General features: G+C 42.5%; 1 protein-coding gene across 2 annotated transcripts in view; it reads left to right on the forward strand.

Annotated features, from left to right (window-relative positions):
- ERN1 (endoplasmic reticulum to nucleus signaling 1) overlaps nt 1-22310 on the forward strand; it is a 62371-nt gene that overhangs the window by 19027 nt on the left and 21034 nt on the right. For both annotated transcript variants that reach the window (XM_084646894.1, XM_084646895.1), the window contains exons 2-4: nt 2344-2464; nt 20287-20320; nt 21221-21293. In XM_084646894.1, coding sequence (XP_084503020.1) covers nt 2344-2464; nt 20287-20320; nt 21221-21293 — 228 coding nt within the window. The remainder of the gene's footprint in view (nt 1-2343; nt 2465-20286; nt 20321-21220; nt 21294-22310) is intronic.

Below are 22310 nucleotides of genomic sequence, written 5' to 3' on the forward strand. Positions count from 1 at the left end.
TGGGGCAAACTGGTCTGCACAGAATCAATAGCAGGCAAGGCATGGGCAGTGTATTCCCAGTCTCTAGGCAGGATATGCACATGTGCTGTTCTCGTTAATGTTTTACAGTTTAATCAAAAAAGGGTGTTCCATTTTTATTCTGATGTGTTCTGCTCAAATTTGTGCCAGAGTTTCTATTATAAATCTCTCCAGACTAACATCCATTGCACTAGGTCTTCGCTCGTGAGCAACTTAGCTTATTCTAAGTCACTTTAAAGGATGTGACTTTAAAATTAAAATGTATTCGTTTAAGATTAGATTTTATACTTGTGTATTTTATAAGTGAAGAGATCTGTTCAATCCAGAGACACCTCTGTGTATCTTCTGGTGCTGGTTCTCTTCAGATGTAGCTGAATAAAACTGGTTTCAGACTTATGGGGCCATGTGAGCCAGCCCCCCACCAGAACCACAGCACAGACCTACTCAGACATTTGCACCATGTTTACGCCAGTGCAATTCCACTGGAGTAGCTGGTGATTTACACAGTATGAGACCAAATGATTATTTGTACAGTATTTGAAGAGGAAACATGCTGCATAAATGCTAACTGCTATAAGTAGGAAAAGACCAAAAGACGATGAACTTAAGAATTAGGGACGCTTCTTGATTTCAAAAAAACTTGTCATAATTTTTGCAAGATGATTCAGATGCCCTGTCTTTAAAATGTAGCTCCTCTTCCTGCTGTGTTGCAGTTCATTTTATTTGTGTGGAAAGATGCTTTTAAACTGAATATTGATTATTGACATCATTTGCCTTACACACTTTCAGACCAGCATGAGAGAGGCTGCTATTAAGTGCCCCTTGTTGAACAAGTATTACAAAGTTTGGTCTATAATGCAGGGTATAAATATATTATTTAACTGGAAATGTCTTTTGTCTAAACATTAGGCCCCTTGTAGCTTTTATTATTTGACTGAGTTTGTAACTATGTTTAAGCACTGATATATTTTTCCTTCCTCTGCACCTACAGCAGTTTATCTCCGATCCCTGTTTTCAGGGCTGTTATTGATTTGTACTTTTAACTGTTTTTTGAGTTTAAATCAAGCTGTGCCTTAAATATTCATGATTGCTGTAATGCAACATGCATGCTCACTGTATTACTATATCAGTGGGTGGTACCTAGGAGTTAGTTAAGTATTACTTTATAATATACTGCTGTATAATGAGAAAAGAACTAGGGTATATTACTGCAGAATTGGTCTGTTCTGAAAAATCCATAATTTTCCAAGGAGAGAGCCACAGGTGAGCCAAAGCTTTTGAGCTTGGCAACTTCATGTTTTGTCCTTCACAAATCCTAATATGGTTAAAACTTTGAATTTATCTAGAATTATTTTTTAAAATTTCAGTCATTGGGTTATCAGTGCACATAGTTTCACCTTACCAACAATAGTAGCTTGAGATTTAAATATAGTTCTGAAACTTCCCAGACAAGGCAGATGGCAGACTGATGGGCAACACAAATACAGTTTACAAACAAGGAAGTTATTTGGGTGATAACTAAAGGCTTGTAACAAAATGTATGTGTTGAGGCTGTTGGTATATATTGGTTCTTTTTGTACCAGGTTGAGAGAGAGGCGTGATTAAATTAAGTTTCTGGTTTAGTCTGCTAGCACCTTTGACCCAACCTCATTGTTTCTGTTATCTTTTTACATAGTTTTGGGATGCCTTGTGATAGAATTACATGTATATAATAGCTAGACTCAAAGACTGTCTATGCTATGAAAATGACAACAAGTAGTAAACAGTTCTCCCGCCTATGCAAACCAGAGTTGAGAATGATTTCTCCACTGGTATCAAAAGGAATAGCAGAGTATAGTACCCCATGTAGGAGAGAATGCTTGACACTATGGGTAAAGTTAATGGTAAAACTTCCATTGAATTTAACAGGGCCAGGATTTCACCCCAAGTGTCTAACACAGCTTGTTTTTGCAGTGTTGATACATCAGGAGGGCTGAGCTCCGGGAGCAGGTATAGCCAAGAGATCTGCTGGGGTCTAAATGAGTGCTGGGATTTTAGATACTTTAGTTTATCTACTGATTGGTGCTAGCCATTCCTCAGTTTCCTATCTGGCAGTGCCATTTCCTCTGTCCTTCAGGTTTACTGGGTGCCCGTGAGTAACATTCATTCATCTCTACTATACACAGCTGCCTAGCAGGGATTTTGTAAAACAGTTTGTCTTGCAGAAAGCAGACTAATCCTTACATGCAAAACCAAAGAATCTTGACTTTTTGCAGCATGACATAATTAAAAGTAACAGATTTTAAAACAAGTTATAATGTAAATTTATGGGCTCTTCTTTTTCAGAGCTATGGAAGCACTAGTTCAGTGACTGTACCAGAAACGCTGTTGTTTGTTTCAACCCTTGATGGAAGTTTGCATGCTGTCAGCAAGAGGACAGGATCAATCAAGTGGGCTTTAAAAGAAGGTGAGTATGAGGTGTCCTCCTATCTTCTGTGGAGTAACTTCAATAACTGTATATATTCAATAACTTTACATAAAATGCTGATACACTTATTTTACCAGGACAATAATGTTCCTCTGATTATGAGTTTTTAAATACTGGCTCACAAGACCTACTTTGTACAAAATTTATCACGGTTTTGTAAAGGATGAACATAGGGGTGCAGAAGCAAAAAAAAATCTTTGAAAAAGATGTAGATACTGAACAACATATTCCTTAGCTCTGCTGTTCTCCTTCTGGACATGACTTGATATCTAACTGCAGCAGTACAGTAATCATGCTGATCTGTATATTTTCACATTTGGATTTTTTTTATATCTGATTTTTTGTTTTTTAATGTTTCAGAACATTTAGGCAGAGGTTATAGATACGATTACTGTACCAAACGTCTCAGTTCAGGCCTGCACATTAGCAATAGTAGTACAGCTTTATTTGCTTTTGGACATAATGTCCCCTTTTTAAAGTTTATTCTTCTGCACTGGGTAAGGTGATTGTGACCTTTTTTTTTTTTTAATGTTTGTTAATGCAAGAATTTTTTAAAAAGAAAAGGAAGACTTGTGGCACCTTAGGGTATGTCTACACTATGAAATTAGGTCGAATTTATAGAAGTTGGTTTTTTTGGAAATCATTTTTAAATAGTCGATTGTGTGTGTCCCCACACAAAATGCTCTAAGTGCATTAAGTGCATTAACTCGACGGAGTGCTTCCACAGTACCGAGGCTAGCATCGACTTCCGGAGTGTTGCACTGTGGGTAGCTATCCCACAGTTCCCGCAGTCTCCGCTGTCCATTGGAATTCTGGGTTGAGATCCCAATGCCTGATGGGGCAAAAAACATTGTCGCGGGTGGTTCTGGGTACATGTCATCAGGCTCTCCTTCCCTCCCTCCCTCTGTGAAAGCAACGGCAGACAATCGTTTCGCGCCTTTTTTCCTGAGTTACCTGTGCAGACGCCGTACCACGACAAGCATGGAGCCCACTCAGCTCGCTGTCACCGTATGTCTCCTGGGTGCTGGCAGATGCGGTACTGCATTGCTACACAGCAGCAGCAACCCATTGCCTTGTGGCAGCAGACGGTACAATAGGACTGGTAGCCGTCATCGTCATGTCCGAGGTGCTCCTGGCCGCGTCGGTCAGGAGCGCCTGGGCAGACATGGGTGCAGGGACTACATTAGGAGTGACTCGACCAGGTCACTCTCTTTAGTCCTGCAGGCAGTCCTATTGTACCATCTTATGGGGAGCAGGCAGGAAATATGGATGGCTAGCAGTCCTATTGTACCATCTTTTGCCGGGCAGGCAGGAGATGAGGATGGCTAGCCGTCCTATTGTACCATCTTCTGCCGAGCAGCCAAGAGATGTGGATGGCTTGCAGTCCTTCTGCACCGTCTGCTGCCAGCCAAAGATGTAAAAGATAGATGGAGTGGATCAAAACAAGAAATAGACCAGATTTGTTTTGTATTCATTTGCACCCCCTCCCTCCCTTCCTCCGTGAAGTCCTGCCTGAAATACGAGAGGGAGGGATAGCTTAGTGGGTTGAGCATTGGCCTGCTAAACCCAGGGTTTTGAGTTCAATCCTTGAGGGGGCCATTCTGTGTGACAGTTGTTTTTGTTTCTCCTTGATGTAAAGCCACCCCCTTTGTTGATTTTAATTCCCTGTAAGCCAACCCTGTAACCACGTTGTCAGTCGCCCCTCCCTCCATCAGAGCAACGGCAGACAATCGTTCCGTGCCTTTTTTCTGTGCAGATGCCATACCATGGCAAGCATGGAGCCCGCTCAGATCACTTTGGCAATTAGGAACACATTAAACACCACACACATTATCCAGCAGTATATGCAGCACAAGAACCTGGCAAAGTGAAACCGGGCAAGTAGGTGACGTCAGCGCGGTGACGAGAGTGATGAGGACATGGATGCAGACTTCTCTCAAAGCATGGGCCCTGGCAATGCAGGCATCATGGTGCTAATGGGGCAGGTTCATGCCGTGGAACGCCGATTCTGGGCCCGGGAAACAAGCACAGACTGGTGGGACCGCATAGTGTTGCAGGTCTGGGATGATTCCCAGTGGCTGCGAAACTTTCACATGCATAAGGGCACTTTCATGGAACTTTGTGACTTGCTTTCCCCTGCCCTGAAGCGCATGAATACCAAGATGAGAGCAGCCCTCACAGTTGAGAAGCGAGTGGCAGTAGCCCTGTGGAAGCTTGCAACGCCAGACAGCTACCGGTCAGTCTGGAATCAATTTGGAGTGGGCAAATCTACTGTGGGGGCTGCTGTGATGCAAGTAGCCTACGCAATCAAAGATCTGCTGATATCAAGGGTAGTGACCCTGGGAAATGTGCAGGTCATAGGGAATCCCATTGCAACAAAGCCATCCACTAACTGTGGTGGGGCCATAGACGGAACCCATATCCCTATCTTGGCACAGGAGCACCAAGCCGGCGAGTACATAAACCGCAAGGGGTACTTTTCAATAGTGCTGCAAGCTCTGGTGGATCACAAGGAACGTTTCACCAACATCAACGTGGGATGGCTGGGAAAGGTACATGACACTCGCATCTTCAGGAACTCTGGTCTGTTTCAAAAACTGCAGGAAGGGACTTTATTCCCAGACCAGAAAATAACCGTTGGGGATGTTGAAATGCCTATAGTTATCCTTGGGGACCCAGCCTACCCCTTAATGCCATGGCTCATGAAGCCGTACACAGGCAGCCTGGACAGTAGTCAGGAGCTGTTCCACTACAGGCTGAGCAAGTGCAGAATGGTGGTAGAATGTGCATTTGGACGTTTAAAAGCGCGCTGGCGCAGTTTACTGACTCGCTTAGACCTCAGCGAAACCAATATTCCCACTGTTATTACTGCTTGCTGTGCACTCCACAATATCTGTGAGAGTAAGGGGGAGCCGTTTATGGCGGGGTGGGAGATTGAGGCAAATCGCCTGGCTGCTGGTTACGCGCAGCCCGACACCAGGGCGGTTAGAAGAGTACAGGAGGGTGCGGTACGCATCAGAGAAGCTTTGAAGACCAGTTTCATGACTGGCCAGGCTACGGTGTGAAAGTTCTGTTTGTTTCTCCTTGATGAAACCCCCTGCCCCTTGGTTCATTCTACTTCCCTGTAAGCTAAGCACCCTCCCCTCCTCCCTTCAATCACCACTTGCAGAGGCAATAAAGTCATTGTTGCTTCACATTCATGCATTCTTTATTAATTCATCACACAAAGAGGGGGATAACTGCCAAGGGGTGGTGGAGGAGAGAAGCACTGGGGGGGGGGTAGTGGAGGAGGGAAGGACAAGGGGACGCAGCACTTTAAAGTTTAAAACTTTAAAACGTATTGAATGCCAGCCTTTTGTTGCTTGGGCAGTCCTCTGCGGTGGAGTTGCTGGGTGGCCGGAGGCCCCCCCACTGCGTTCTTGGGCGTCTGGGTGAGGAGGCTATGGAACTTGGGGAGGAGGGTGGTTGGTTACACAGGGGCTCTAGCGGCGGTCTGTGCTTCTGCTGCCTTTCCTGCAGCTCAACCATACGCTGGAGCACTTTAGTTTGATCCTCCAGCAGCCTCAGCATTGAATCCTGCCTCCTCTCATCATGCTGCCGCCACATTTGAGCTTCAGCCCTCTCTTCAGCCCGCCACCTCTCCTCCCGGTCATTTTGTGCTTTCCTGCACTCTGACATTGTCTGCCTCCACGCATTCGTCTATGCTCTGTCAGTGTGGGAGGACAGCATGAGCTCAGAGAACATTTCAACACGAGTGCGTTTTTTTCACCTTCTAATCTTCACTAGCCTCTGGGAAGAAGAAGATCCTGTGATCCTTGAAACACATGCAGCTGGTGGAGGAAAAAAAAAGGGACAGTGGTATTTAAAAAGACACATTTTACAGACCAATGGGTACACTCTTTCACGGTAAACCTTGCTGTTAACATTACATACACAGCACATGTGCTTTCGTTCCAAGGTTACATTTTGCCTCCCCCCACCACGTGGCTAGCTGCTCACCCCTCCCCGTGGCTAACAGCGGGGAACATTTCTGTTCAGCCACAGGCAAACAGCCCAGCAGGAACGGGCACCTCTGAATGTCCCCTTAAGAAAAGCACCCTATTTCAACCAGGTGACCATGAATGATATCACTCTCCTGAGGATAACACAGAGAGATAAAGAACGGATGTTGTTTGAATGCCAGCAAACATACACTGCAATGCTTTGTTCTACAATGATTCCCGAGTACGTGCTACTGGCCTGGTGTGGTAAAATGTCCTACCGTGGTGGGTGGAATAAGGCTGCCCTCTCCAGAAACTTTTTACAAGGCTCTGGGAGTACATCCAGGAGAGCCGCAAATGCCAGGGCAAATTAATCATTAAACATGCTTGCTTTTAAACCATGTGTAGTATTTTAAAAGGTACCCTCACGAGAGGTCCCTTCTCCGCCTGGCGGGTCCGGGAGGCAGCCTTGGGTGGGTTCGGGGGGCACTGGCTCCAGGTCCAGGGTGAGAAACAGTTCCTGGCTGTCGGGAAAATCGGTTTCTCTGCTTGCTTGCTGTGAGCTATCTACAACTTCATTATCATCATCTTCCTCATCCCCAAAAACTGCTTCTGTGTTGCCTCCATCTCCATTGAAGGAGTCAAACAACACGGCTGGGGTAGTGGTGGCTGAACCCCCTAAAATGGCATGCAGCTCATCATAGAAGTGGCATGTTTGGGGCTGGAGCGGCCGTTCGCCTCTCTGGTTTTCTGTTAGGCTTGCCTCAGCTCCTTAAGTTTCACGTGGCATTGCTTTGGGTCCCTGTTATGGCCTCTGTCCTTCATGCCCTGGGAGATTTTGACAAATGTTTTGGCATTTTGAAAACTGGAACGGAGTTCTGATAGCATGGATTCCTCTCTCCATACAGCAATCAGATCCCGTACCTCCCGTTTGGTCCATGCTGGAGTTCCTGTCTACCTGGCCAGTACATCTGAGTTGAGAGTGCTGTCCAGAGCGGTCACAATAGAGCACTCTGGGCTAGCTCCTGGAGGCCAATACCGTCTAATTGCGTGCACAGTACCCCAAATTCGACCTGGCAAGGCCGATTTAAGCGCTAATCCTCTTGTCGGGGGTGGAGTAAGGAAATTGATTTTTAAGAATCCTTTAAGACGAAAAAAAGGGCTTCATCGTGTGGACGGGTGCAGGGTTAAGTCGATTTAACGCTGCTAAATTCGACCTCAATTCCTGGTGTAGACCAAGGCTAAGAGACTAACAAATTTATTTGAGCATAAGCTTTCGTGAGAGTGAGCTGTAGCTCACGAAAGCTTATGCTCAAATAAATTTGTTAGTCTCTAAGGTGCCCCACAAGTCCTCCTTTTCTTTTTGCGGATACAGACTAACACGGCTGCTACTCTGAAACCTGTCATTATGCAAGGATTTTTTGGTACCTTTGTCCCTTCCAGATTGGATTACACAAAGCACTGCTACAGTACATAGCTTTCCCCACATCCAGCTGTGGGGGAGCATAGCAGGGAATGTATTGCACTAATTCTCTGAATACTGCAATAGCTCTATGGTTGCTTCAGGTGTGATTGAAAGTGTTGAGTCTGATTTATAAAACTGTACACAGATAGGCTTCTGATTACTTGAAAGAGAGTCACTCTCTGTATGTGCCACCATGGCAACTGAGTCATGGTATAAGAATCTTGAGTAGGCACCCAAATACTATGGCATGATAGGTGTCTTATAAGCCTCTAATTAGAATAGAATAGACGTTCCCTGGGGTTCTTCTGCCGATATACTGGGAACTGGAGGCAAAAGATTTGTAGTAGAAGGCTCTTAACCCTGGAATATGCTTCTCCCACTGGTACAATAAAGCCTAAGTCTGTTGACCTAAAGGGCAGGGTATAAAGGTCCTCTCTTGTCTCTGCTGTGTGCCTGAGGGAGATGACACTAGGGATAACACAAGTTTAATGGTTCAGGTCTGTCATAGTTGACGTTGAACAAGCTGTGTGCTAGGGACTGCACACTCTTATAATTTAATACATAAAATAATAAGAAAGAGGCTCTTTTAAGAATAGCTTTTATCAATTTTTTCTTCATGAAAACATGGCATTTAATACAAAATAAAATGGTTGTGGTTGGACTCTGGTGGTTGATTACATGTGAAAGATATATTTGAGATGTAGCCCTTTCTCCTCACCTTTTGGAAATCCATTAGAAAGCAGCTAAATGAAATGCTGTCACAGTGATTGCATCATTCTACTCAGTGTTTGTAAACCAGTTGCCCTTTCAGTCGGCAGGCTGAATTGGTGGCGAAGGACTGTGCTAGTCTAATCTCTGTGGTCCAAACCAGTTCTTCTGTCTTTATGAGACTGTTCATTGTTTGAATGTAGTTCTAGCAAACAAGCAGTTATTTTTATAAGAGCAAAATGAGCACTTTTTAAACCCCTCTTATCCACAGTAGAGTAGGAAATGTTAAGCTAGTGAGCCAGAAATTTCAGGAATCTCAGTTTATGAGTATCCTCACAATTTTCCCCCCCCTATACCAATATTTTCACCCATGTAAATGTCGTACGGAGATCCCCTCTATCCCTGAGCATTCTTGATTAGACAAATGAAAATTACTACTCTCTCAATTCACGATTGCTTTGTGGCTTGTAGCTATATTAATATTAAGAAAAACTTTAACCTATACTGACATAACACAGCATATGTGAATATAAGTGTATAGTACTGTCCTATGTAGAGTTTGACTCGCTTGTATAAACTCAGTGCAGTAGTTGGCCTTTACTTGTAAGCAGTCTTATTAAGGGGAAGAGGTTAGGTGCCTCTGAGGAGGGATGAGGGTACCTAACTAATGAAAATAAGAGAGGACACTAGTTTAAGTCCAGATTGTTTAAGTTACTCTTCCTTATTAAAAAAAAAAAAAAAAGTTGCAAAACACTATTGGGGGTTGGATTTTTTGTTGTTGTGGTACATTAATGCCCTATAGAACTGGATTATCCAGTCTGGTCATGCTAGTTTTATTTTATTGACTGTTTAATATTCTGGATCGTTATCTATGTGCAGTATACCCAACTAGTGTTTTGTGAAGTGCTTATCACCCACCAGTTTGGTTCTATATGACAATGAAAACACAAACCTCACTGCACAAATATATGGTAATAGTCACTAGCATTGGAATTCATTTAAAAACAAGCTGCATTCTTCTGGGTTAGTTTAGTGAACTTGTGAAATCTCAACAGGCAAGGAACTACATGAATGACCTGGGAATTGAATTTGGAAATTAGATTTCTAACTGAAATTGTCATTTCTGAATCTTCCATTGGTTGCTACCAGGTTGGTGAAAAGCCCACATGAAAGATATGTCACAGTTGCTGGGATACCCAACATCAGAGTTGGCTAACCAGCTACCATCCTGCTCTAATGCTGGGTTTAATACCAGAAGAACTGTAATATTAGTACTGAATTTGGCATGTTTACCATATGTCATGCTGTCTGTCTCTGTTAACTATAAGTTTGTAACACATACAAAACTTTCTGTGAAACTTCTAAGTTGCACATACTGCCTGGGTTCTCTGACAGCTGCTTTGTACTCTAGATATCGGAAAATTAAGCATATGTTGTTGTTCACATGACTTGAGATACTCTGGAGGTCGCCTACAGCACAGTGAAATCGTTTATCAGTGACATAGGGTTTTGTTATTACACTTAAGAGGTTAGGTGTTTAGCGTGACCAACTGTATAGTACCTTCTTGTTTAAAAACAAAACAGCCATGTGTCTTCATGTGCTGAAACTCAATATCAGGAAGGGGGGTTATTCACGTTCTAGTAGTGCTTAAACAAACATGAACATCTTTCCATTTATAGTTTGTCCTGATTAGCACTAAAACCTATTACAGGAATGCAAAGTAAATGAACTAGTGCCTCTTATCACCACAATAACCTGTTTGAGTTTCCTGCCCTCATCTAGTGCTGCCAAGAAAGGTGATTTGAATGCTCTGGCTCTCTTCTCCCCATGTGCAGCACAAATCAACTGTCAATAAACAGTGAGAGAGGCAATAGTTTAGAAAGGAAAGCACACACTATTCAGTTATCTGCAGTGTGAACTGTGGGTCAGTTACTGCAAGGTGCTGAGTGCCTTCAGGTTCCATTGGTTTCAGTGGGGAGCTGGTGCTCGGCACTTTGCAGGATTGGGCCCTCAGCGACTGGCCATGTAACTGCTGTTGCATCATCACATGCACTTCACAAAGATGGTCCTAGAGTTAATAGAAAAAAAAATGGTAGTCCCATTCCGGAAGAGCCTTTGTCCCTGCTGGAGCCCCAAACGGTCCAGCCGTAGCATTCTGAGGCTCCAGGGTGTGGACATCACTTCTGAACAAGTCTCTGAAGTGCCATCTCTGATCCAAAAAAGGAGTGGTTAGTTCTGAGCGGTGTGACACGCTTCCTTATCTTCTCCTCTCACCATCGTCAGGACACCAAGCAAGCTTCCTCAGTACTGACAGCCTATCTGCGGAATCCAGAGACTGAGAATCCAACTTGGGTACAATCAGGCCACTGCACCAAACAAAATCATTTAAACAAAGTTACGATTAGGGCAAAATCCAGGCAATGTAAAGTTGCACTTTTCACAAGCTGTTGAGCAGTCTCCATGTTAGCTTGAAAGAGTTGCAGCTCTTTCCATTTTTACTTTTTTTCATACCATTATTGCTCATAAAATGTGAACATTCACCCTTCTGATTGGAATCTGTATCTACAATGTCTTAAGGAACTAATCAATAAAACTCTCCAGATTGAAAGGTCATCTTCTTTCTTTTAAAACGATGGGGCTCTGCAGTTAGAGATGGCATTGCTGCTGATGCTTCTTCTGTGTCACCTCCTTAGTTTGTGTTGCAAGGCTAGGATGCAGCAGTTCAGACTCTATTCTTTATGTTCTTTTGACTAAACATATCTGACAACTATGCAGTATTCTTTCTATAGAAGAAGATGGAATCCATTACCCTCAAGCAGCCAGTAATGAGCCTACGAGTGACTTATTGGGCAGCCTCCTGCTTTGGTCACAAAACTATAATCTGTGCCACAATGAAGGAAAGGAAATCTCTCAGAGCAGGGAAGACTGAGATGGAGAAAAAGTGCAGATGAGAAATCTGAGAGCGTTACAGTAGGCGGCCCAGAGCCAACTGGCAAGATCAGATCTGAAGAATGGTTCTCCCCTGAATGTCATCAATTTAATGGTCTGTATTTTAAAAAGTCTTATGTCAGTGGTCTTTGTTCAGAAGGTGTTTCGTAAGAAGTACTCTCCCCTCCTCCCTCCCCAAAAAGCACTCTGGGCTAGTCTGTTAACATGTGACTTTATGTTAATAAGCAGCATCTTCAGCAGTGAAGAATTTAAGTATGTAGTGTTTCAGGGTGCTATTTTGGGTATATTTTGTCTTTGTCCTTCTCCAGTTTATTTCTATGCATCCTTTGTCGCTGTCCTGGTTGGAACAGTCTCCTTGCCCTTTTGCCCCAAATGATCCTTCTCTTCATTCTCCCTACCTACCTACAATCCACTTCTTCCATGAAGTGTTTTCCAAAGGAATATACAACATGCACAGGTTTGAGGCTATATCTATTGCCAGTGAAGGTTGCTTGCTTGCTTTGTCTTCGCCTTGTCCCACTCGTCAGAGTCAGTGTGAAGACTCTTAGAGTATGTGTGATTGGCACAACTGTTACAAATCAGCCAGCCAGGACAGATGTTCTTGGTTTTCTATCTCCTGAGTGGACAGCTTGCCAGAGCTGACCAGACCCACCTGCCTGATAGAGGCACAGGGTGGTGAAGTAACTTGCCCAAGGTCATCCAGCAGATCAGTGGCAGAGCCAGAAATGGAGCCAGGTCTCCAGAGGCAGAGTCCAACACCCTCTCCATACTGCCTCCCCAGCTAGTATAGAGTGTCTTGTCTAATTTGGAGTGTAAGCTTTTTGGGGCAGGAACTGTATGTTCTTTTCTGCACAATGATGGGCATAGTAACAGTTGTCAATATAAATTATAAAAAGGATCTTGACCCTCCAAAACCTTACTGACCTGACTAGCCCATTGAAGTTAAGGATTCATGAATAGCGCAGGTTTGGGCCTTTTTTTTATTTATATTTCAAGCACTGTTAGTGGGCTCAGGTTGGGATCTATAGATCCTACTGTAAAATAATAATAATTCCGAGCCTTGGAAGATTGTTTGTTTGGTACAGAATTGCAGATCCAAAGATTAAAACCCATAGGGACTTTAGAAAGAGAAACTGTTAAATCCATGAAAGCGATCAATTCCTCTGTCCTTAGCAAACTCTAGAGGACTGTGAGTCAGTGTCTCTAATCTTTTTGAAAAAAGTTGCAACACTTAGCTGGGATGACACACACTTTTTAGCCCAGTCCATTAGTCCACGTCTTCTGATGAGACCCCAGCTCAGAAACCGTTTTTTCCAGTTCATTCCACTGTGGCAGCAACTAATTCAGTTGCTGTTTCAGAATCTGCCACTTCTCCTTTTTCAGTCACTGTTTTCATGTGTTTCTGTTCAACCTAGAGGCACATTAAATGGATGGAAATCGGCAGTGATATCTCATGCATTTAAAAAGAACTGTCAAAGGGCAAATTGCTCCTTAATCTTACTTTTTTATGAGGCAAATAGAGAGAATGTAAAGCGATAGATGTTTGTATACAGCTTTTAGCATTATGCCATTTGCTAGGAATTATTCTCAAATAATACAAATATGGCAGGGTTGTGGTTTTTTTGTTTTTTTTTTTAATTTTTTTTTTTACTTTAAAATCCCAGGCTGTGCCTTCAAAGTGCTGTCTAGAATTATTCCAGACTAATTTAGTCTGTCATTAGTGGGGTCCATCTACAGTACAATACAAGCAGAACTGGGTCAGGGCATTTGACTGCTGCCTGGTTATAATGTTGTTGCCAATGAGATATAACTGGGCCCCATTAATGAGGTAAAACCAGGGGCAATCATTATGTAAATGGACTCCCTGACTTTGTTCTTCTTGTAAGTGGGCCCTCAGAGGGAATCTAGAAGTAACCTCTTATTTCCTAACCCTTTATTTTTCCAGCCGATGGTTTTGTAATAGTAAAGATCTTTTTTGAAAAGAGTTGCGAAACTGGTTAAATGTCAAGGAATAAATTATTTTCTACTCCCGCATCATTAGGGCTATGCACTGAATGACCCCGCCGATCATTTTTTCCATCTCTACTCTGTGAGTTAGCTTTACTTTTGAGGGCTTTGACAGGACTGTGGCAGACGTGCAGCTGCTGTGCTTAATAATCTAGGAATAGTGAGATGTAATTATGTTGTGTAATGGTCAGTGAAGTGTTGTTATATATTGAATTATATGAATGTTTTGATCTAGTGTAATAGGGGCACTGTGCAAAAAAACAAGCAGGAAAGCAGCACAATAGATGTAGATAAGAAAATCTCCCAACAAATATGGGGAGCAATTACAGGACAAGGACATACGTCCAGGCTCCAGTTTGAAGTGAGACAGCTTTGCTAGGTTGGGAGCCTAGTGATCAAAGGGACACTGAACAGTTAAAAAGACTTGTGTGTGTGTGGGGGGGGAAATAGGGGGGTAGTTGTCAGTTGCTGTCCAGGGAGAAAGGCTGACACAGAGAGAGGCTGGAGTTTGAAGGAGCTGGGTCTTTCCTAGGTTCGGGGAATGGTGAGCCTCAGGCAGAAGCAGGCATGCATCTAGACGGGTTTATTGTTTTAAGATCCATTTTCTCTTAAATACTTTGGTTCTAAATAAATAATATGTTTCTTTAAGGAAGCTGTCTGTTTACTAGTTACTGCTGTCATTGTTCCCAGAGGAAATGGAACTGTAGGCATGAAGATAAGTCAGGCCTGCAGAGGTAATCACGGTTGATCACAGGGAACTGCAGCCCAGGGTCTGGTCTGAGAGTGGAAGAATTACGTGATTCCACCCCAAGAGAGAAGTGATGGCTCGAGGCCCAAGACCTGAGGGGGGTGCACTCAAAGAGCCTAGTAAATGTGACAGGGCCTTCTTCATTTTAGCCCATTAGGTAGAAAAAGCTTGACTTCAGTTCTGGTAGGCTAGTCTTCTTTATTTTACTAGTCTGCTTGTGCTAACATTGGAGCTACCAGAAGATGAGATATCAACCAAACCACATGACAGAGAGTAAGAAAAGTTCGCCCTCTTTCATGTGAAGAAAGTTTCACAAAGGCATTTAAACTTTAGTTAAAGATAATGTAAGTGTTACGGAAATCAGAAAATTTGTTTCAACGGATGAATTGAGACAAGTGGATGTGCACAGCCAGTCTTTCTGGATAGACTGTATTACGGGTAAAGGAACAGAAAAGATGTTCCTCAGTCAGGTTATGCTCTGCTGCAGGCAGCCTCTGGAGTGAAAATGAATCAGATCTGTATTTTTGATACATAGGCAGCTGTTTCTTATGGTTCATATGGGACATTTAGGCAATGTTCTAGGAGGCCATTAATGGGATTGGTGTTTGGTTTTGTTTTTTGTGCAGTAAGTACTACAAAATTTCATGCCCCTTAAGTAGAACATCTTAATCTAGTCCACCTGCCTTGCTAATTTTGACTATTTACTAAATTAAATTACCATCACTGAGGGGGTAAGTAAAAGGTGGAATCACTAGTTCCTTTTCTTTGAGATAGAGCTTGAAATCACGATGCCAGGAAAGAAAGTTTTAAGAACTTTCTCACAGTCGTGGTGATATCTTTATAAGGATCTAACTGAAGTACTAGACAACATACTTTTTACATCACAGTAGAGCTCATTATTTTCATAGCATTACAAGACTTTCTTTCCATATTTGGGGACATGCAACAGGAAAGATTGATTGAGGAAGGTGAGATGACATGAATTGGATTTCTGGTGTTGTGAGATTGTTCAGTATCTTGAAGGGAATACTATTGGTTGATGAAATTGTCATGATTGACACTCTTCTCTAACAGCTTCACAAAGTTCTGAGCTTAAGGGGTGTGTGTGTGTGTGTGTGTAAGTGTAAGAGACAACATAAGAGATAGGAACACACACATGTTCCTTCTCTTATATTGCTTAGTTATAGTTGGTAGATAAAATCGCAGCATATTCTTGGGTTAAGAGACCTTAGGTAGTAGGAAAGGGGGAGGGGAGCTTTACTTTGAGCTGAGCCTTGAAGCGCATGCCTCTTGAGGAGGTTCTCCAGCATTACAAGATGAGTTGAACTCAAGGTCTTTTAGTCCACAAATGCTTTATGGAACTTACGCTGTTTGTAATTGAATTCTTCTAATTTTTTTGTGGGGAGAGAAGATCTACAACTCTCTTTGCCTAAGGTTGTGGACAAGCCAGATGCAGACACTCCATATTAGAATCTAACCTTCCGACCGTTCCTGCAGCTGTACATTAGCTGAAAAACCCGAAATACTAATCTATACAAAGAAAAAGCACCACATCCTTTCCTGTTCCATTTAGAAGCAAGTTGTAAAGTAACACATAATGATGGATTTTGGCAGTAAGATTAGAGCAACCTTTAAATTAAAGGTGACGTTTGGAATTATCTTTGAGTGCATGCTATAGTATGTCAGTAAATAGTGTAATAGAAAAGTTGAAACTTGATTCAGATCTCACCAGTTATACACCATGTTTGTCAATGGGCTTACTCCTCACATTCAGATAAATAAGAGACCCTTAGACTAAAAATGTCTGAAAAGTTTAAAGGAAGAGTTGAGGCAAGAAATAGTCACCAAAGACCTTGTCTAGAGTAGGGAGTAAGTGATTTTTAAAATGCATAATGTTGTACTGAGTTTAATAAAAACCCAAAAAACAAATATACCATTTCAAAACCAAAGTGTACAGGTTTATCATCGTGAGCGATCACTTGAGGAAGTGATGATCATAGATAGGGCTTTTGGCAGCATTGCTCAAGTACTGTTGCTGAAGATAGACTGACAATATAAATCTTTTGAAATTACCAAAGGCAGCTTATGTCGTCCCACATCAGAAATTTCTGTACATAATCAGTTCATCAAGAACTTGCAAAGTCACTTGGTGTGTGCCTCAAGCAGTGCTTGTAACATTTAAATTAAAGTTTGACTTAACAGAAGCGTTTGCCATTTACTGCTGATTTATGATGCTCTCATATCACCAAATAACAATTTTTTCCCCTTCTTGTGAGGTCATTGTGGCTATAAATACCTTAGCTTATGGTGATCCTATCTCTTTCTCCCTTTAGTCTGTCTCACCTGGATTCAGATGGACACTTATGGTTTCTGATCACTCTTCACTTCACAGGGGTCTTTATTTTTTTATTGTTGAGTTGAACCAAACCCTACATCAGGCATCTCATGCTTTTTCTTTGCTATGCGTCTTCAGTGAGGAGCTGATTGGGAAATCAGCTTCCCACAGCTCCCATTAGCCGGGAATGGCGAACCGCGGCCACTGGGAACTGTGAGCGGCCATAGCAGCGGACGCTCAGGTAAACAAAGCATCTCGCGACCCGACAGGGACTTACCCTGGACAAGCCACGAACCAAGTTTGGGAACCCCTGTATTAGATGGATTTAGATGGAAAGTTTACAGAGGATAACAAGCTGGGAGGGGTTGCAAGTGCTTTGGAGGATAGGATTAAAATTCAGAATGATCTGGACAAACTGGAGAAATGGTCTGAAGTAAATAGGATGAAATTCAATAAGGACAAATGCAGAGTATTCCAGTTAGGAAGGAACAATCAGTTGCACACATACAAAATAGGAAATGATTGCCTAGGAAGGAGTACTGTGGAAAGGAATCTGGGGGTCATAGTGGACCATAAGCTAAATATGAGTCAACAATGTGACACTGTTGCAAAAAAAGTGAACATTAGTTGGGGATCAGTCCCGCTTTGAGCAGGGGGTTGGACTAGATGACCTCCTGAGGTCCCTTCCAACCCTGATATTCTATGATTCTGTGAACATCATTCCGGGATGTATTAGTAGGAGTGTTGTAAGTAAGACATGAGAAATAATTCTCCTGCTCTACGCCGTGCTGATTAGGCCTCAACTGGAGTATTGCATCCAGTTCTGGGCGCCACATTTCAGGAAAGATGTTGACAAATTGGAGAAAGTCCAGAGAAGAGCAACAAAAATGATTAAAGGTCTAGAAAACATGACCTATGAGGGAAGATTGAAAAAATTGGGTTTGTTCAGACCATTTTCTCCCCCGAACAGATGGAAAGGAGTTGTTGCAGTTTGTTGTTCTATGTAGTTGGGTGGAAAAATTATTCTGATAGAGCAGCTAAGTGATTCCTAGTTGTACTATTTCAAAGGTCTTTGAAACGTAATTGCTTTTGGGGCTCATGGGTCCACAACAAATCAGATATAGCAGTACATTATATTGCCAACTCTAGCTCTTGTCTAAACACTATCCCTGTCCTGCCGCGACCAACCATAATAGCTATGATAGTTCATCTTTAAGTAAATGATTGATTTAAGGAGGTAGTGTCCTGGTTTCTGCTTTCCATGACATACACAGGCTTCTGCAGTGGTTCTCAAACTATTGTACTGATGACCCATCTGAGTGCAACCCCCCCGCCCCTTATAAATTAAAAACACTTTTTAAAAATATATTTAACACCATTATAAATGCTGGAGGCAAAGCGGGATTTGGGGTGGAGGCTGACAGCTCGTGACCCCCCCATCTAATAACCTCATGACCCCATGAGGGGTCCTGACCCCCAGTTTGAGAACCCCTGGACTAGTGTGTAGGGAGCATCAACACTTTATTGCCATGGCCTCCCTGGGCGATCTAATCTACAAGTGTAACATTGCTAAACAGCATAACAGAGTGCTGGCTTCACACCCATGAATTGGGTTTCTTCCAGAAGCTTTACGTGCTTTTGAATTAAATTGCTCTGTCTGCTTTAAGAAAGAACCTACTCAGTCATCTTTTAGGTTTCAAAAAGCAAACAAAACTCTGGATCCTGTTGTATTTTGAACTCCGTTGCTCTGTGGGGCTGTTTAGTGGAATGGAAGAAATGGCTGAAGGTGTGGGGGAAGCTCTGCTACTGTTCTTTAGATCTAGCAGTGTGTGCACTGCAATACATGGGGAGTGGAGGGACTTCAGGGGGTCCACAGGCACCCTGAATCATGAGTCTGTTGCCCTTATCTTGCATAGCTCTGCTATTACTGTAGTGTATTTGAAATCTCTAGTACATGTGCCAGCTTCCCAATCCAAGTCTCTCAGAAGTGAATGTTTGAGCCCTTATTTCCTTCCTCTTGCATCATTTTGTTTCTGTGTGTGACGAGAGAACTGGTGTAAAAGATAAATAAGAGTTGCTTTTGGCAGTAGCTTGTTTGGTCTGTTTAATCTGTTTTCTTTATTGATTGAATTATTTTAAATTTTTATCTTTTGGGAGCAAGAACCTGTTGTGATCCCTACCTTCTGGTTTATTTAAGGAACTTTCTTACAGATGAGGGTGGAGGATGCATGCTTTGTGCACACAGTCCTCTTTCAAATGCTGCACACAAGAGTATATGCTGCACACTTGGGTATCTCTGTTGGTACCAGTATTGTGAACCCCAGGCCTTCAAATCTCAGGCCCCTCAAAGAGTATGAGGGAGAGCCTAAAAAAATCAGAAGATTAAAAAAACAAGCAGCTCAACCTTTTTTTTTTTAATGTGCCTGCTTGTGAGAGCTTTTAGGAATCATGTTTTCAAGCTTTCCTCTGCATCCAAAAGGTCGAAAAATTTCCTTTTTAAAATGAAAGCTGTAATTGTCACGGAATCCCAGGGAATCCGGGATCGGGCTTCAAGAAAAATACTAAACACTGCAAGACGTGTAGTAAAATTGTGAGAGCTGGCAATGCTGAGGTGGTGAATAATGGACATTTGGGGAAGTTTCACTGGAGAAATCATTTACATGAACTTTTCCTAAAGTGTTCAGATGATCCTTTCTGTCACAGACAGGTGTGAAGGAGGTTCTTGGGACACTGTGGCTTTTTTTCAGTGACATTTTAATTTGGTATATTATTCCATATCCCATATATTTTCCCTTGGAGTAGGATGTTTAAGTCTCTATCTGCTTCCTGCTTAAATCAGTGGCTGTGTTGCTGTTGTTTTCAATGGGAGCAGAACCAAGTCCTCGGTTTACAAGTTGCATCATAAATTAAGTGTGAAGTTTGCTAAGGAAGTATATGCTTGCCTGCCTGCTTAGACACAGAATAGTGAGTGATCATAAAAAACAGATGAAAGAGGCATTAAGCAGGCCCTTTTGCATTCAGACATTAAGATTTATATTCTCCTCTCTCTAGTCTCCATGACCCGATAACGTTAATGAGTGTTTAAATAAAATTGATGGTGGAATCCTGTCATTGTGGCTGCTTGGGAATTCTGATCAGCTTCCTTCTGGGCAGCCAAGGACCAGACACAAAGGAAGTTGTTTTTAGAAGAAGAGGTAGTTTTTTGCACTCTAGAAAGGTGCCTTTACATGCAGTGTAGTGTGCTTGTGGCCAAGGAAAGATACAGAGATGACTCATGACATGATGTGACGCTGCTGCTTCATGCAAATCCCCCTCTGTTGATGGTTTTGGGAGTTACGTATTGAGAATGAGGAGTGCGGGATAGGACTGAGTACAAAGGTAGCTTTAGAAGGAGCAAAAGTGCCCTGCTGATGCTTACAGAGGTATACAATAACTTACAAGCCCTGTTTGCATTATCAGATGGGTGCTATGTTATGATGCTATACATTCCTATGGATGACTCCCTTAAACATCCAGCGTGGCTCGCAAAATGGTCAATCCTGGGGTTGGTGTGAGTTCATGACTTTTAATTGCCTATACATTGACTCCCGCATGTTCTGTTTGTGCAGATCCTGTACTCCAGGTGCCAACACACGTGGAAGAGTAAGTCTCTCTTTCTCTGTTTACTTCAGCCCTCTATTGCTTGTTTGATTTTTCACTGACGTCATGAAGTTTGGTTTTAGTTTAAAATAGGGAACTGTCAAAATACCGCAGGTAACCAGACATGGGATTAAAGATTAAAAACTTTCCCTGTTTGTAGGATTCAAATGAAATGTCCTTCCTTCAGACTGTTTCTCTCCAAAAACCATGCTTGGAACACCTGTCTGGAACACAAGCAGGTTGACCATGCCTATTTCAGGATCACTGACTTGAACAGCCTGGGAAATAGCATAACCTGCTGGGGAACAGTGTTCAGATTCTAAACCTTTAGTTTCAGTACCTTATCTCAGTGGTTCTCAAACTGTGGGTCGGGGCCCCATTTTAATGGGGTCACCAGAGCCAAAGTCTGAGCCCAACAGCTTGAGGGCTTCAGCCCTGGGTGGCAGGGCTCAGGTTAAAGGTCCCCTGCCTGGGGCTGAAGTGCTTGGGCTTTGGCCCCTCCACACCCAGGGCAGTGGGGCTTGGGCAGGCTTTTTTGTCCTCCAGCTTTTGAGCCGCTTTTGTTTGTATATGTTACTGCTGGTTTTATTGCCACTATATATAAATTAGATTTGAACTATGATCCCTATACTGCAAGGCATTGTATTCATACTGGTCAACCCAGCTTCAGTTGGGCTAGGAACACTATTGACAATAGTTTAGGTTTAATAGGCTGTGCCCGTTCTGATATTCATTCTCTTTGATGTTCAATTAATAAGTGTTTCGAACAACCAGATATTCTAAAGTCAACAAGCAGATGTCAAATGGTCTTCACCAGGACACACACACTGACCATTGCTGCTTATTGGTTTGGTGACAAGTGTAATGTGTTCAATTTATTTATAATCACTATTTAACTCATAGGCCAGCATTTCTTCCAGACCCAAACGATGGCAGTTTATATACACTTGGTGGCAAAAATAATGAAGGCTTAACTGTGAGTATATTTTGGTAGTGTCTAATCTGTCTACACATGCGCCCTAATTAGATTGCACAAAGGGTAGGTCCCTAAATTACTTTCCCAACTATCTGCTTTCCTGACAGCATTGTAAAGTTCTGCAAGCTGCCCACATTTTGAATCATTTACTGGAAACAAGTATTTCTTGGGAAGGCCTGACAACATTGGCTAGTAAACGCTGTTCAGTGCCAGTACCAATTTTAGGATACAAATTCCTGGAATGACAACATTCGAGTTGCACTGCTTTCTGGTTCAAAGGGCCATCCTGTAGTTTAGGACAGGCAACATTTACAGCCTTCCTTGTGAGCTACAGAAAACCCCTTTGGCTTGAGGATACCAACAAAAGGCAGACCCGTTTGACCCACCTTTGATATTTTTGTAGCACTTGCTAATGTAATGATGATGATAACACCACTTCTTTAGCACTCTCCAGATATTAAGTAATCCTCATAGCATCCTGGGAGGGAGAGGTATCCAGTACAGCACACACAGTTATGGCCTGAAAAAAATAAAATTTTTAGCAGTCCTATTGAGAAGTCCAACCCATATTAGGATAAATGTGGATTCTGTGCTGTCTCAAATAGCAGGTGCTGTTATAGCACTTAGAAAGCAGGTTAAACTGTGAACCCTTCCAAAATATTTGCATCGAAATCGTCAACCCCGCAGATGTCAGCTGAACACTTGAGTAAAACAACAGCTTTATGATGAAACTCAGATAAAATGTTTGGCTTCCCACAAGTTTCTTTTCCTGGCAGCCGCTATGACTTCCTTTTAGAACTTTAACATTTTTTTTTTATTTTTGAACAGAGAAGTATCTACTGACAGATTTTTTTCCTAATGCACCCAGATACGTGGCCTTAATTTGTGTTTGTATTTTTGGTGTTCTTTGTGGGTAGATCTAGGTAGCAATCGGTCCTGAACATCATGTTTCCTTTCACCTGTTAATCTCCTCAGGTAAAAATATTCGGGTTGGATGCATCATTGTAGATGTTCCAT

This window comes from Lepidochelys olivacea (genome assembly GCF_965140295.1).
Source record: "Lepidochelys olivacea isolate rLepOli2 genome assembly, chromosome: 14".
Lineage (NCBI taxonomy): Eukaryota > Metazoa > Chordata > Testudines > Cheloniidae > Lepidochelys > Lepidochelys olivacea.